Source organism: Priapulus caudatus, unplaced genomic scaffold (assembly GCF_000485595.1).
Source record: "Priapulus caudatus unplaced genomic scaffold, Priapulus_caudatus-5.0.1 Scaffold400, whole genome shotgun sequence".
NCBI classification, from domain to species: domain Eukaryota; kingdom Metazoa; phylum Priapulida; class Priapulimorpha; order Priapulimorphida; family Priapulidae; genus Priapulus; species Priapulus caudatus.
The window spans coordinates 160,953-178,919 of record NW_014577461.1 but is presented as its reverse complement, the minus strand read 5'-3'; the positions used below and the strand labels follow the sequence as shown (position 1 = coordinate 178,919).

The window sequence follows — 17,967 nt, the reverse complement described above, 5'->3', positions numbered from 1 at the left end:
GTTAGTAGTAGTAGTAGTATATATATATATATATATATATATATATATATATATTACAACATATAGGTATTTACTCTATACGGAAGTTTGTGCTACCAGTTTACAATAATATTTCAAAGATGTGGTCCTTGCAGGACAAGCTTCTTATGCATATATATATTACAACATATAGGTATTTATTCTATACAGAAGTTTGTGCTACCAGTTTACAATAATATTTCAAAGATGTGGTCCTTGCAGGACAAGCTTCTTATGCATATATATATATATATATACATATATATTACAACATACAGGTATTTATTCTATACAGAAGTTTGTGCTTAGCAGCTACCAGTTTACAAGAATAATTCAAAGATGTGGTACTTGTAGGACAAGCTTCTTCTCATGATCGAAGTAATACATCTTTAATATGTTTACATAATCACATAAATACTTAAATATGCAGATAGATATATCAGCTGTAACATTACGACAATTAAATGCATAATTAATGTACAATTATTAATTATATCGCTTATATTAAAACGCCTGTATCAAAAGAACAAGATGCATTTGTACGTAAACGTTAGGTACAGTTACCTTACTCTGTACGTAGGCACATGTTAATTACACTTACATTAATTACTCTGTACGTAGGCACATGTTAATTACACTTACATTAATTACTCTGTACGTAGGCCCATTTTAATTACAATTACATTAATTACTCTGTACGTAGGCCCATGTTATTTACACTTACATTAATTACTCTGTACGTAGGCCCATGTTATTTACAATTACATTAATTACTCTGTACGTAGGCCCATGTTATTTACACTTACATTAATTACTCTGTGTGTAGGCCCATGTTATTTACACTTACATTAATTACTCTGTACGTAGGCCCATGTTATTTACACTTACATTAATTACTCTGTACGTAGGCCCATGTTATTTACACTTACATTAATTACTCTGTACATAGGCACATGTTAATTACACTTACATTAATTACTCTGTACGTAGGCCCATGTTAATTACAATTACATTAATTACTCTGTACGTAGGCCCATGTTAATTACAATTACATTAATTACTCTGTACGTAGGCCCATGTTAATTACACTTACACTAATTACTCTGTACATAGGCACATGTTATTTACACTTACATTAATTACTCTGTACATAGGCCTATGTTAATTACACTTACATTACTCTGTATTTTCGTATTTTCTGCGAGCCTCCTGTTCTCGGGCGTGTCTGCGATCGGCGTGAACTTAGTGGATGGATAGTGCCTGCAAAGTAACATAACACATACATACACACATACTGTACACGCACACACGTATATAATATATTATATAAGCTTATATAATATATATATATATATATATAGACATATATATATAGACATATGTATGCATATCTTCAGATTCTGCGGTCAGATAACGAGCAATGTTTTTTTTTCTGTTTTCCCCCACTCAAGATTTAACAACCAATATTCGAGATTAGATACGATGATCGCACAGGAAGCAACTAGATGATCAAGTAAAAGCAGAAGTTTAACAAGTTTAGCTACGCATCGATATATTTGACGACCGTTGAATCGATGAGCGAGTGTCGCAGCATGGGTACGATACAGCCACCGTCGCTGACACGTTGCTATTCCTTGAGGGAATGGCTGCAGGGAATTACACAGCTCACTGACGAGCTCTGAGTCTAACATGATGCGACATTTCACGTGCAAAAACACCTCAATTCCTTATTTTAACATGTAAAGTTGGTCTGCTCCTCCGGAAATCTCTCAGATGAAAGATGGGAGGGCAAATATCACAGGATCTAAAGACATGAAATACCCTATTGTACGCAGATATGCTACACAACCTAAAGAGTAATACTACTGTAGAGTCGTCCGTATCGACCTCACAGATCACACACAGTTCCATATACGGAAAGCAGGGGTAAAAATTGACTTTTTAACAAGGGAGTCCAACAGACTGGACTCCCTACCCTCAAAAAGAGGGAGTCCGCAGCAAAATGAGGGAGTCCGCAGTCTGAGGTTCAAAATTAAAGATATTAACAACAACGCATGTGCTTATTTTTAAGATTCATGCAGTTGCATGTCTGCCAAATTTTCATTGGACATTAGCTGAAAAAATACAGAAATTCCGCGAGACCGTGCTCCGGAACTGAACTAGTTAGTATGGCAGAATTTTCAGGGAGTCACACAGACTCCTGCATATGTCAAATCAGGGAGTCCGACAGTAAATCAGGCTGTATATGACTCCGGACTCCCGTTAATTTCGCACCCTGGGAAAGTATAACTCTCTGTAACAGATACGTTCGGTGTTTCCCTTGAGTAGACCTAATAGTTACACAGTGAAACCATCTCTATAGAACGAACACATAAACATAAAGGAGACTCTTGGCATTCCCGTATATGCTGGTTGTAATAATAATGATGATGATAATGCTGAATTATATATAATTCAGCATTATTATCATCATTATTATTAACACAATATACAACCATCATATTGAACTGATATATATAGTGATGAAATTGTGAAAAATTTATGATAAATTGTCCTTGTACTGCAGTAACAGAGTTAAACCACCTCTATAGAACGGAATACGTGTTTATAAGGGACAATTTTGTTGCCATTTCCCTCGAGTGACCAATGTGATACATGTTTTACTGTGTTGACTACGAATGTACGGTTGTTGGTTTTTCATCTTCTAAATCTTCAATCCTCTTCGTTTTCCATTACTCAATCCCGCATAGATTGGCAAGAGGACAAGGGTTGCTGTGTATTGTGTGTATTATACACACAGGGTTCTGCCCACGGTGGGCGGCGGTGAGCAGGTGTGCCCGGTACTCGCGGTTGCCGCCCGGCACTATAGATCTCCGCCCGGCACTAATTTTTGATATTAAAAAAAAAGCCTGATATATATAGGCTTTTTATTGCTCAGAATGCAAGAAATTGAGTTTCAGACTATCAAAAATCAAAAATTTTCAGGGGGGCATGCCCGTGGCAACTTCGTGGAAACTGGATGTGCCCGGCACTAAAAAATCCTGGGCAAAACCCTGTACAGACCAAGCCGCACAGCGATGCATCAATCACGCAACATTACCACAGCATGTCATCACGCGCGTGCAAGAGCCAACTGAAATATTTAATGCGCAAGTTTTTCGCGTGATAAAGCCACGAAGTTCATCATCATGCACTGTCGAATGTTAACTTTCAAGGATGTGGAAGGAGTTCGACCTTCGTGTGCCACTGCGACGTCACTAATATCTTGCATCCTGTTCACACTTACAGGTAGTCTGAGTTTCCTCTGACCAATGCCCACACCGACGATTTTGGTGGATTCGGTGTGGGTTAGCTACACCAAATCCACCAAAATCGTCGGTGTGGGCATTAGTCAGAGGAAACTCGGATTAACTTAGAGGTAACTACAGCTGGTAAACTACAGAGGCAGATATCGGTCACAAAACTGCGTTGGCAAGTCTCAAAATAAAGCAATCCGATCGAGAATAAAAGAACGAAACAAAAATGATAGACGTGCGAGCTGGGTTAAAAGTGTTAGACTAAATTAGACTAAAAATTTAACTCAATTAGACGTATGCATGTTAGACTGCAATTGTTACACTAAACATCATAGACCAACACGTGTTGGTTATTCACACGATTCGAAAGGCTCAGTATAATCCGCCTCGCTTCAACGACGGTGGCAGGGATCACCACGGTTCTTTGGAGATGCCATGGTTTGGGGTACCGTGTGACGGGGTGGGGGTGGAGGGGGGTGTCATTCTACAGTACACAGCTGAATAATAACACTGTAAACGGCTGCATTTAGCAAGGCTGCGTCAGTGCCTCTGTAAAAGCAGGTGAGTGTGGGGGGTGTGTGTGGGGTACATGTGTCCTAGCGGGGTGGGAGCTAGCGAGCTGGGAGCACACTACGGGGTCTGTGTGTGTCTGTGTGTGTGTGTGTGTGCGTGCGTGCGTGCGTGCGTGCGTGTACCTAACAGCGTGTATCACAGTATGTGTGTAAGGAAAAGGGAGGGAGCGAGGTAGGGGGAGGGAGGCATCCTATGTGATGACCAAGGAAGCGTGTGTACCTCTGCGAGCATGCTGAGGCGTGTAAGGAAGGTAGAGAGTGCAAGAAGGGAGAGAAAAAGGCAGAGAGACATGGAAGGAGGAGAGAAGAAGGAGAAGTAGTAGAGAGTAGAGGGAGGAAAGGAAGGAGAGGAGAGAGGAAGCAAAGGAGAGAGGGGGGAGGGAGGCCACATTATAAGCATGTGTACCTGTCAGTGAAAAAAATACACGGGGGCTCGGGGCGATTTAGCCCCCGAAATGCCAAAAAGAGCCCCGGAAATGCTAAAAAGAGCCCCCGTAAATTTGCATAGAGTTCAATGCAAACCAAATTTTAGAGTGTTATTTTCATGCACGCGAGCTTGGAAAGTAGCCCCCGAAAAATAAATATATTTTTCCCTGGTACCTGTGTGTCTGCATGCATACCGACAGAGTGGGGAGAAAGCCTTAGCAGTGCAGTGCATGCAGTGTGTTGGTTCCACTCCGGTCACTAGTAGTACGTTCAGACTAAACCCAACCCAGCCCACAGAGAGAAGTGAATCTATAGTAGCATGTGTACCTGCGTATGTGTATGCTGGCAGGTAGAGGGAGGTCACACCCCACTACACGCTAGCAACACGCCCACCCGCAGCATTTTACCCGCGCATCGTGCCAGAAATACCTCTGGGGAGTTTACCCTTCATACGAAGTGAAAAAGTCTAAGTCAACACGCCGAATTTCTCTGCCTGGCTCCCCCCACGCCACTGGGGGAGAGGGGGGGGAGTTTGCACTGCGGTTTCTTTCTCACACACAGAGGACGGCGGAACTAATAGCTCCGATACTAGAATAGCGGGGCCGACAAACGTTCTGCGCTCACGCCATGCAAATGCGAGAGACAATGTGACACAGCCTCTCTCTAGCACTCTCACCAGATCAATACCCGCCCGAGGCTGCTAGACGAAGGACACACATGCACACACACGCACGCACGCACACACGCGCGCGCACACGCACGCACACACGCGCGCACACGCAAAAAAATAATGGGTCGGGGGACAGCAAACATAGAATTTTTTAAGGATGGCCTCAGCTACATCTACATGCTGTCTGTTAACACTTGCCTTGCTCTAAACGGTACTCCACCCTATGATTAATATGTCACTCACGTGTCCCTTCCATGCCCATATTTGAGTCTATCCTAGATATAGCAACAGTCATTCGTTCGTGCGCATCGCCCGAAGCCGAACAATGCGTGTCCTCAAAACGACATCGCTGAATGCATTACGTAAGAACAACGATTATTCACCACGTAACGTACTGCACTGCATTCGGATAGACTCCCACGACAATGACGATGACGACGGCAAATTTACCGGTCCCGTACGAGGCTTGGCGGATTTTTTTGCGACACGAATTGTACGGTGATGATGGATGCGTTATCGCAACATTTGTGTAGCAGAGAAAATAATAGTTTGCAAGCGGCACGCAGATGCCAGATAGCTGCTTAGAAACATACACCTATAGCAAGCTGCTATCACGTCATATAGGAAGAAAAAGATAATCAACGAGAGAGTGGGGGAGGGAGCGAGCGAGCGAGAGAGCGAGAGAACGAGAGAGAGAGAGAGAGATAGAGAGAGAGAGAGAGAGAGAGAACGAGAGAGAGAGAGAGAGAGAGAGAGAGAGAGAGAGAGAGAGAACGAGAGAGAGAGCGAGAGAGAGAAAGAGTGAAGCAGAGGAGAGAATGAGAGGCAGAGAGGGAGGGATGGTCAGGGAGGAAGGGAGGGAGGGTGAGAGAGATAGAGGAAGAAAGAGAAAAAGAAAGAGAAATAGATATAGAGAGGGAGAAAAAGAGAGAGAGGGAGGAGGGACTCCCTGATTTGACATATATGCAGGAGTCCGTGTGACTCCCTGAAAATTCTGCTATAGTAACTAGTTCGTTCCAGAGCACGGCCTCGTGGAATTACCGTATTTTTCCAGCAAATCTTTAGTATTGAACTTCAGACTACGGACTCCCTCTTTTTGAGGGGAGTCCGTTGGACTCCCTTGTTCAACAGTTAATTTCTACCCCTGCTATTAGTATAGTGTAGTATTATGAACATATTTGTGAATATGTTTGTGTATGTATTTTTATGTGTCTTTACAGATACATACAATATTCAGATATTTTTCAAGTCTTCATCAATCACTCCTATTGGTGCTTAGTGGTGGTTTTTCATAGCTGGGCACAGTGCAGTCGCATTGATACAAGCCCATTAAACCAAAAAACCTGTAATGCTAATTAATGTCAAGAACCCTGAATGCACACAAAGTTAAATCTATATAAAATTTGCAATGAAAACCACCAAACCCGTGGCTGAATACACTGGGAAACAGTGGGTGGTTGGGTGGCATTTGAGCAAACTAGGCAAAAAATTGAATTTATTCATAAACCGCGTTCTGAAAATTCTCGCTGCATCATTCTGTACCACTGTTATTGTTAATGCCTACGCGTTCCTCCGTGACAGGCATGCAGGCGATGGCAGATGCTGCACACCATGTTGCCACATGTCAACATCAAACATAACTGACACTAATTACATATCTGCGCAACACCGATTCATTGCAGTGAATTTTGATGTGCTAACACAAGCACTGAAACTGTACGAAGTGGCGTGCTGATAGCAACCAGAATCAAGAGCTATGTAAGTACTAACCTGCTACTAACCACTACAACAATGATGCTACCTGCTACTTCTTAGTTTGCCAAGAAATCTATATAAGATTCTGCTCGATTTATTTCTGCTAATTGCTGCTAATTTTAGAGAGAAAAAAAAAATTTGGTACTAAATTTAGGCACGAATTGGAATTATTATACGCTTACCACATAACATACGCATCTGGTACACCAATACACACCAACATTCCAATGTCAGAATTACACAATACTTACGCATTGCAATAAGGGTGTTTGTCATATCCTTTATAATTCTTCATATTTAACGTCATGTTGCAGACTGTGCATTTGAAACATGCCTTGTGCCATGTCTGAAGAAATAAACATTGGAAACAACAATGAGAAATTTTATGATACCTTCAGAGTAACATAGTTATTTCTATTAGCGCTGCATGATAACATTTTATCACATAACATCTTATTTCTAACTATCAATCTAGTTGTTTGTTCTAAAATAGTCAAAAACAACCTCGTTTTGATGGCCTTGTATATTATATAACAATACTGTGCTATACATAATACTAAAGAAGTACAATTTTGGATTTTACCAAAACTGTTGGGCCACTAAATCCATTCCCATTGTCCACATGCAGCTTGTACAGTATAAACATGGATGTAGGCAAGGGCGTCGGAACTGCCGCGGCAGCCGCGGCGACTGCCGCGGCACTTTTTTCAGGCCATAAATTTTCCGTAACCAAAATCTTTCAATAAATTGTATACGCGCGTCTTTTGCGCGGTACATCATATTATCAGGAGTAAGATAATATAGGATCCTATATTATCTTACTCCTGATATCTGTATATACGTGTAATCATGACTGCCCCTATAAGCAGAGACCAGGGTCAGATGAGGTCAGGTCAGGGGCGTGTACAGGGGTGGGTCTAGGGGGTCCGGACCCCCTCCTGCCCGCGCAGAAAACGCATCTGAGGGGGTCTTATTTCAAAATTTTCTGGGGGAGGGCCCCCCAGACCCCCCCTTCGCGTGCAAAAACGTTCTCAGAATGTCAGGAAAACTTTCCTAAAACACGTTATTAGAACGTTACTGAATAATGTTAACCTAAAAGAAACATTCCCATAACATTCAAGGAACATAACTTTGTTAGCTGGGTATGTCTTACGGTTAGACCCCCCCCCCCTGGTCCAAACCCTGTACACGCCCCTGCAGGTCACCTGTAGCTATACAATTTTATGATCCAGAACTCTGGCACACATTCCTCTGCTCACCGTCTACTCCTGATTCTATGCAGGCAGCATGCCGTTGCGTTATATTGAGGGAGCATGCTTTGCTCGGGGTCAGCGCGTTTCATGACGAATTTTAACAGTTCGTTTGTGAGCACCAGTACAATTGTATGCCATTGTTCTTGAATGGGAATGTATTTCAGGAAGTTTTACCAAGATTATTCCACGTGTTAAAGTGAGAAAAATTAATTTGAGTTATTTGGTCATTATTGAATATTTTAATTCTATGTTAAGCAACAAATCTTTCAAATCAATCATGTATTTTTCTAAAATTACAGTGAAACACTTTTTTGTGCTAAATCACAATGCTCAGAATGTACCAGAGCCCACCATTTGCCTTGTAGATTTCAAAATTTTCACGGGGGAGGGCATGCCCCCAGACCCCCCCCCCTAGGGTGGCTTCGCCTCCCCGGGGCTCGCCCTAGCTATCACCAAAGCCGCGGCACTATTTTATTGCTTCCGACGCCTTTGGATGTAGGGCCTATATATCATGAAACTATATGGCGAAATTGTGTTGTGCAGTAATATTTATAGTTTATACTGACAATTTCATTACGAGTCAATACAGGTGAAGAACAGAGTGCGTAGTCATTGTATTGACACTGTACCCATCCATGATCCCCCAGCTTTGACTGTTTGTTTACTGTAGACTGTAGTCGTTGGGAAATTACGTTGCAACTACACTTGCTTGAATTTGACCTATCGCATGGACGTTAGTCATAACAACATCGTTTAAAATAAGATAAGATAATAATCTAATTATTTAATGTCAGATATCACAAACAATAAACATTACTCATTAGCCATTATTCAAACATCGTTTATGATTGATTTATCACAGACACTGCCAATTTATACCGTACCTCTAAGAACGTCACATGAACAGCAGCGTAATAACTTCGCCCTAAAACTGCATGCAATACTGCCGCGATAAAGCCTGTTTAGTGCTGTAATTTGTAAATTGACTGTCGTGGTACACACCTTATCCAAACATTTCAGTTCTTCAGTCGGATAGACTGTTTTCAGGCACTTGTCGCACTTCTTATTCATTTTCTGTAGCTAAACTATCAACGCGTAATTTAGACAACGTTCTACACACTATGCAGGAGTCCAAAAGATTGGCAGACGCTGAATTGTTAGGATGTCACTCCCAAAAACCAACCTTACACATCAAACATGGCGAAAGTTTATATCACGTGGTAAAGAAAGTAAAAGCAGATTGGTCAAAATGCAAGTGAATATATCATGCACGAACATGACAGATTTTTGATGTTTCAAAAAGAATCTCAATTTATTTACTCATTTATGAGCATGATAGTTTTGTATGAAATCGTTTGTATACATATATGGCATATGCCGGCGTTTTCTCCGGTTTTAAGACTACAAATTGTCAAATTGTGCATTTTTATTTTTACTCTTCGGCTAGTTAGGATTAGCCGCCATCTAGTGGCAGCAAATGATGTAAAAATATACCGTATAAATTTGCACACCGCACGCGCCACACACCAAGAGCGCATTACAAGGATACCTTCTTAATACGCTCTTGATCGTACCTATATTCGCTTTAGTCCTACTCTCGGAGATCGAGGATGGGATCTTTTTCTCCTTCTTTCATAACGTATATCGTTTGCTAGTATTAATTTTGTTCCGGGACGTGGGTTTAGGGCATGACGCAAGTTGATTCTGCTCTGGACCTGCCAGTTTTCAATAACAATCCTCTCGTCTTCAAACTTCTTAGGAATAAATTAATTAATTTCTTTACGCAACCAAGTACATATTTTTCCGTAATCTTGCACTTTGCTACTGCGTTCTCCTAACCTTCACGTTATCTTGCAATCGACATGCAGGGTCGCATAGAATTGTATAAATTGCCGCGTCACGCACCGGCGCATGATTTTCATCAATCTGTACCATAGAAATAATATAGATAACTATATATCTATATTCTACATCTATATCTATATCTACATCTACATTATACTATCTCTACATCTATATAACGATATAGTTATCTATATTATTTCTATGATCTGTAGGCCTACATTAGATAAAGGTTATTCATACCGTAGTCGACTTTCTGTGCAGTGTGCATAATTGCCTGCATAAGGTATATATTAATTATTAAAATAGCTCGGCAAATTCAGGCAAGTGTCTGCCTAGGTCACGATGAAGGTTATATAAGGGGTATAAAAAAATACGTGTTATATGATAAATATTTATTGTTATATAATACATAATATTATTGTCATCAATAATCATTGTTATATGATACATAATAACATATACATTGTTATATGATACATGATACATGATACACAGGGGCGGGTCCAAGCTTTTTGAAAAAGGGGTGTCCAGGACGAAATAAAGGGCACTTTTTCCTGCTTACATTTTCTGGTGTTTTAAAAAGCTGCCGAAGGCCACTTAGGGGGCGTTTGGGGGACCTCCCCCAATATTTTTTTATTTAAATTGGTGCATTCTGAGAGCAGTAATTTTGATGTCTAGAATGCAAAAATTTATCAGATCCGGTCCCCCGGACGCCTGCAGACCCCTCTTTGCCCATTTCTAGGTTTTTATAACGAATTTACATATATATAAGTAAATCTTTATCAGAAAAACTAGCGCTAAACAAGATTTTTTTATGGGGACAATATAAGAGAAGTATGTGTGTGTGTGTGTGTGTGTGTGTGTGCGTGTGTGCGTGCGTGCGTGCGTGCGTGCGTGCGTGCGTGCGTGCGTTTTTGTGGTAAAAAGGGGGGTCCGGACCCCCTCGACCCCCCTCTGGATCCGCCCCTGAATACATAATATCATGCTCTTGATAAGATAATATCATGATGCTTGCCACACACGCACAGCACAGAAATAGAATAAATTTATTCTATTTCTGTGACGCACAGATGCGCGAAATCAGGATCTGCAAGATGCACACGTTGCTCGTCAGGGGCGCTAGTGTCGGCCGTTTGCTGCCGCTGCCAGTAATGCATAGTAATAATGGAAGCCACGGTAAAGAGTGTTTGATTGGGTTTCTTACTCTCTCGGTTTCTCGCCACAAAACGTGTTCCATGACTCTGGGGCACGTCAGTTAATTTAACTAAGGGTCATCAGATGGTCGAGTATGTCCCGGAGGGACCCAGCTACCCAGTAGAGGAAGAGGAGGATGTGACGATCAGTGACAGTGCCAGCAGTGGGTAGGTACTAGGTTGTTGATCCTCAACTCGTCGCGGAAGCAATGCAAAACAGCTGCGATGAATTCCAGATGTGGCATTCGTGTGAGCTGTCAGCAAGTATTTCATGACACGGGTGTATTAATTAATAGATTAATATTAATAATAACCTTCAGACTCAACCGGGGATCTACTGGTTGGATTAACTTACGTACGAGTCTGCGACTGTGTAAGTTAATTACCACTCCACTGTAGTCTGTACGTGCGAACGCAGTGTCAGTGATTGTCTTATTAATTGTGCTTAATTGTTATTTTTAATCAATAATTCACATCCGTGTAAAGTGCATTACTGCAGTTTACTTCACAGTATGGTGGCCCAGATATATAGCTATAAATATACAGAGTGGCTATATGCCCGGCAGCCGGCATATATGTGACGGCTGCCGGGCACGGTCTATAAATGCCCGGCAGTTTTTAATTTTCAGCGTTATCTCAAGTAAACAAGGGTTAGGGTAAGGGTTAGGAACTGCTGGGCATTTAGGAAATCGAAGACCGTGCCCGGCTGCCGGGCATATAGCCACAGCGATAAATATATACTGTGCAAGCTATCATATTCCGGGCAATCGGAGAATAAGTGGCGATCGTAAACCTACGGCGTGAAACAGTCGTAGAACCTGGTCGAGCTAGGGTACCGTATGGTAGGGCCTACTCTACTTGGTTTACAGAGCAACTGATCGAGTAATAAGTAATTAGACTAATTATTATCAATATATTACTCAATATAATAATTATAATTACTATTATTAAAACATCAAATTATTATACTTATTGTTAGGTACTTACTATCTCAATTAGAGTGTCATAATTTTGTTATTACCATGCACAATGAATTTGACCTCTCTAATTGTTACTAGAAATTTTTTCCATTTATGGGCTGTAAGTAATACAGACATTTCTTGTTTCATTTTATTGAGTTGGGTAAACTGCAAAGTTTTCTATATTTAATAATTTATAGGTGCCTTTCTAAGATGCATATATGCACAGTTTACACCTATACCCATTCAACATAATCCAGTGGTTGAAATGGATGCATGATCACTATTCAAACTTATATCACTGCATAGTTTTGCATGAGGGTGATGAGGGTGTATATGTACACATGAAAAGTTGCCTTCCAATTATATCCTACCTTGTGGATTCATCGGATGGAATGCAGACACCCAACATAACAGACACACTCTCTAATTAACCCCCTACTCTGGTGTCAAAATGTCAACAAGGGTTAATGAGACGTATCCACCGTTAGAGACGCGCCTGTCTGGCTCCAATAGTGCATATGTCAGCGGTCTAGTTAGCCGCGACTCCCGCGGAGACCTTGCATACGGTGGTAACTAAACAATTAAGCGGAATTTGACAAACCTGCCCCGGGCTGGTCAGCGTGATAGACGTACATTGACAACATAGTTTTGAACAATAGAAAGCTTGCTTTGACGATGCTATAGTCGATGCACTCGCAGCCACATGATGTGAGCACTTGCCGTGCTTTGCATACTTGTCGTGCTTGCCAATTTCTCTGCCATCTGTATCCTTCACTAGCCACCTTACGTCTCCCTCTTGGGGAGTTATTCCGCGAACTATATCGTGAGACAGCAAATGCACCAATTTCTAAAGCGTAATTATGTACACACATCTAAAGTAGATTGCACTTTGAATGACCGATGGCCGAGCAATTAACCTTCATAAACGATTGTTAACTCTATCAAATCCATCATGCATGCATATTATATACAGAGACATATAGCTATTTCTTTAAGATGGCATACTTGAGTAATCATGACCTCAAGCATAACGTACACGTAACCTCTTTGCATAATTATATATATATATATTTCTCGGCCAAGGTTTGCAACGTACAAACATGAGTAGCATGTCTTCCGATAAAACGTTGTAAACTTATAACCTTGTGTTTTATTGGCTCAGATGAGGATATGCAATGGCTAGTCATTTGTTTGATGCTGATGTGCCGCAGGGTAGAGGGTCAGGGAAATTAATTGACATTGGATTAAAACCGGATCACCTCCGCATGAGTGTGTGTATGGATGCTTATGTTTTGGCAGGTAAACCTTTTTCGCGTATAAAGTGGGGCAGGCTCAATAACTACGTAGCTACTCTTCCAGCCCTCTGAGCACGTAAATTATTGTTATTGTTTCGTCGTGTCACCACTTTAGCCACCAACAAAAGAAGTGCGTGGCACCGTGGTCTCGTGCAGTAGCTAGGGAATAAATGTTGATCTTATCCAGGAGGTGAGCAACAATATATGGACTGGTAGCGGCTTTTCCAGGTTCCAGGTTTTTCCTGGTAACTCGCCAATAAAACATCCGTATATATACAGGGTCCATAAAGTTATCTGGAGTTGATACAGCTTTCTTTGTGTACAAAAGAGGTCAGCAAAGGAGGTGGGTATGGGGAAGTTGGGATGGCCGATTTGTACCGGCAACAACAACCTAGTTAGTTGAAAAATAGCGCGAATCTAGGTGTAGATACAATTAAGTGCATAAATGTTGCTGGTGCTACTGACATTGTTGTTCTTTTTGTGGTTGCTATTGGCATTGTTGTTCTTTTTGTTGTTGCTATAGGCATTGTTATTGTTGTTGTTCTTCTTCTTCTTTTAGTAAAGCTTGTTGTTGTTGTTGTTGTTGTTGTTAGTGAGCTCCCGTGTTGGCTGTAATTTCTATCTGTGCCACCTGTGAATGCCAGGCAATGATCACAGTGCATTGTGCCAACACGCACGCACGCACGCACACGCACACGCACACGCACACGTTATAGCTTGTCTAACTATAGAGCACAAGTATGTTGCCAGTTATGGCAACAGTGGTATATAGGATGGTGCGTACAAAATGTAGTATACTTAATATTTTTCATTTGGATAAGAACGTGTTATTTTTCAATTAATGATAAGATCAAATTTAAGCTACGCAATCAATCTTCCATTTCAGTTTTGTTGTGGTGACGTCACCCCGCGCAATAAGTAACTGCATGAATCTATGCGTACTATATAAGAAATAGATATAAGACTAGATAACTGGATATTCCTATAGATAGACTATATAACTGCAATTCGTGAGGTTGTTAAACTCGCGTGCATGAATATGCAGGATTTTACGTACTCGCACACCCGGATGTACGTCTGGCTGGCTGTCTCAGACGGGCAACCGCATATATGCCTTTCACTTTCATTGACATGCTCGCGTGTGACGAAAACTAGCATAGCGGCAAAGTAGGTGAGCCGTGCTGTGGCTTATCTCGCCTTTGTCATCATCGTCGGCAGACGGGCAGGGTGTAGTAAACTGCTCGGGGCGTTGATCAGGACGCGTATATAAACGCAACCGCGGCCCTTCCCGGGCCAAGCTCCACTTACCACACGTGCCGCAGACACACAGACGCACAGACAGACACACACACACACACGTACGGCTTCTTCATATGCAGACTCACGGCGGCCGGTCTGTATATAGAAACCAGGCACCGGTTACATAGGCGGATAGCAGCAGATATAGCGACTACTTGAGAAGATGGTGAAATTCGGACATATTGCGTAAGTACAAGTGTCTTGTGTATGTATATATGTGTAGCCGCGGTATGATTTATCTGCCTTTTTTTATTATTTGCGATGGAACGTTTGAAAACTGTCGCGTCATGAATGGGGTTATAGTTCATCTGACACTGCAGCTGCATGGTTCTGTATAATTAGTTATAATATCCATGCTCCGTCGCCGAGTCAGTCTCGTATGCGATAACCTGATTGTGTATCGGGGGTAAATAATGCCGAATTTATCATTATTTACCTTTCATGGTACGCGTGTCCCTCGCCCTTCTGTATGACTTGAATTTTATGTCTGTACGCTACGATTTGGTGCGCCAAGACTTTGATGTAGGATCAAATTTTGCAGTCTGTACGGGGTATTAATGGCGCGGTGATTTTTTGTGGGGGTGTTTGCTTCTTTTCGAACGACGTGGTATCGTAGAAGTGCGCTTCACAGATGCACATGCATGTGCTAGAGGTGCGTGATCAAGAGCCCAAACAAATTACGTTGCAGCTGCCACCGTAGCTTACCGTGCAGCGCAAGTATCTTACTATAATTTGGCGAATGTTGTATGTATGTATGTTAATGAAAGGCTCCGTCAGTTTGGATCTAAATAGTGCCAAATTCACAGAAGAGATCGATGAATACACGGGACGGGTTCTAACGGGTGCCGTGGACACCGATCTGTCACAAGCGGTCCGATCACAAGCACGTAATATTACGTCGTCCGCACAGAGTGCAAACATGCGTAGAAATAAGCGATCACAACCACGCAATATTACCTGGTCCGCAAACAGTGCAAACATGCGAAGCACGTAATATTACGTTTACGTTATACCCATTCACATCTATCTATATTCTAACTTTGGAGTCCGTATCATCGACCAGTACATAGCATACAATAAAACGTTTCTGTGTGGGTGTGTGTATTTTACCGTGTACTTGCCAAACAAATGGTTAATGTGTTACGTGTAAGCATGATTGCACATGTATTTGTATTGACATCTCAACCATAAAAAACAAACATGTGCAACAACTAAACTCTCCATCGTCACAGTCACTAGGCCCGCGCGTAGCGCGGGTTTCAGCTAGTATATATAAACTGTTGTTATTGAACGTAATTACGCTTACATTGCGACTTCCTAAGAGATTGTATACCGTGTGTTATGAGATGGTGAATGCAGGATTCGGACTTCACTGGGGCGTCACTATAGCACGACCTTCATGTATAGCGTGATCACGAAGCTGTCCTGTGCAGACATTTATAATTATAACTTGTGTCTATATACGTATAGGATCGGGTCATGATCATCGTAGTCTGGAACTATAGCCGTGACGTAGGTTGTTGCACGCGCGTGGTGAGTGGTATATAGCTTCCTTCCGGATACGTACGTAAGACGTCATGATGACGTGCAAGCATCGCCTTCCTTTTTAGTTAAAGTAGTGAATGTTTACGTATCGACAAGATTTGGTGTCAGATTTCGTCGTTTTTATGATGATGGTGTTTGCATACGTGCTTATATATTGAATTAGCCGCGTATTTACTGCTTGCATATATCGAGGAAGTCCGTGTAATCCCATTTTGAATGGAATGTAGGTTAGTCAAATTAGGTTAGCCATAGTTCAAATGTTTGCATATATTTTAAATTATTAATAAAAGTTAATAATGTATGAGAAATTGTGACTGAGCAGTAGAGACGCATTGATTTAAATGTTGTTATTTGTTAGGTTAGTTTTGGTACTTATACATGTGACGTCTTAGCACGTCGTAATTGATAAATTGTAGCAGTAGAGCCAATGTTGTTAACACTCGTCTTTATTGCCGAGGGTGCTGACGAATACAACGACGTTTCAACCTACTAAGTATAAGAACCATGAACTATAAGTATAAGACTAATGCTGCCGCAAATTTACCGCAAAATTATCTAAATTACATATACTGATAGCGTACCGCTAACTAACTATAGGTAGCTTACATTTTGGCCCCATCTGCAACTAAGTTTAACTTTAAGTTTAAGTTTTAGCTAAGTGAAGTTTCCTAGTTCCCTCGCCGCCGTCCCTTTGTTAGCTGTCGTACAAACCCTATGTATAGCTGTCGTACAAATGATTACAAGAAGTCGTATTGCGTATTTATTAGGTTTTGAATAAAACTATGTATATGTAGTAGCACACTCAAAAAATATAGTGTCCGGATTGAATCTTAAAGTGTCAATTGTCTACACTATAAAGAGTTCAGTTAGAGACAGCACCTTACGTGTAAATTGCAAGTGTTAGAATATTTTACACCAATGAAGTGTTAGTAATATTAACACCCCGTTGGTAAATATTAACTCGTTTTGGACTAAAACGAGTAAGTACTGTAGCGTTAAATGTAAACACTGACTTTACTCGGGTACGGCAGTCCCACACACAAGTACAAACAGTCACCCTATCCCTAACCCTAACCTAACCCTAACTCTACACCGGTTCGGCAATCCGGCTCGGCTATACGCGTGTCATAGTACCCAATTAATCTATGGTGTATAACCTTTTGCTTTCAATATTTTGCATCTGAACTGACAATCAATCCCAACCAACTGGTGTAGGCTAGCTGGCACAATAATGTTAATTTTCTTACTTCAAATCCGAGTGTTTTCTAGCTCATCAAGAAATCTTAATCGTGAATTAAATCGTGAATTAATTTCCAACGGCATTATCTTGTGGGAAAGCGACGCATGCGCAAATGGACTGCCGTACCCGTAGCCTCGAGACGTTAAGATACGGCTGCCGTACCTCCAGCCACTGCGCAAGTAAATAACTTTATGAACAAAGAACAATGTTAACTCTCGTGAAAGTGAGAGCAGGGAATGGAGCTCTTATAAGAAATTGGGGAGCTCAGCTTGACTCATATATAGTGTAAAGTTTTGACACTAAAGAAAGTGTCACTGTTTTAACACTTTATGATTACATACCTGACACCTGTATTACTTGGAGTGACGCTTCAAGTGTTATATATAATCAAGAGCCCATTAAACCCAGGGTTAATGGGCTCTTGATATAATGTAACACTCGATAAGTGTAACTAGTTTTACACTTTAGTTTTTAGCTCATCTGACATAGTCAGATGCAGCTTGTAGAATCGCATGATCGTCCGTCCGTCCGTCCGGTCGTCCGGTCGTCCGTCCGGTCGTCCGTCCGTCCGTCCGTCCGTCCGTCCGTCCGTCCGTCC

At 41.5% G+C, this 17,967-nt stretch overlaps 2 protein-coding genes across 2 annotated transcripts in view; one reads left to right on the top strand and one right to left on the bottom strand.

Moving 5' to 3' along the window:
• The window catches only part of LOC106809962 (LIM and SH3 domain protein Lasp-like), a gene marked incomplete in the record, with an annotated part of 23,349 nt that extends 14,130 nt beyond the window's left edge, over positions 1–9,219 (bottom strand). Inside the window, 3 exon segments of the mRNA XM_014813203.1 lie at positions 1,194–1,278; positions 6,989–7,083; positions 8,993–9,219. Of these exon segments, the coding sequence (XP_014668689.1) occupies positions 1,194–1,278; positions 6,989–7,083; positions 8,993–9,061 (249 nt within the window).
• A 1,798-nt stretch (positions 9,220–11,017) lies between these two features.
• The window catches only part of LOC106809961 (sulfate anion transporter 1-like), a 45,479-nt gene continuing 38,529 nt past the window's right edge, over positions 11,018–17,967 (top strand). The window contains exon 1 of the mRNA XM_014813202.1: positions 11,018–11,196. Coding sequence (XP_014668688.1) covers positions 11,114–11,196 — 83 coding nt within the window. The 5' untranslated portion in view covers positions 11,018–11,113. The remainder of the gene's footprint in view (positions 11,197–17,967) is intronic.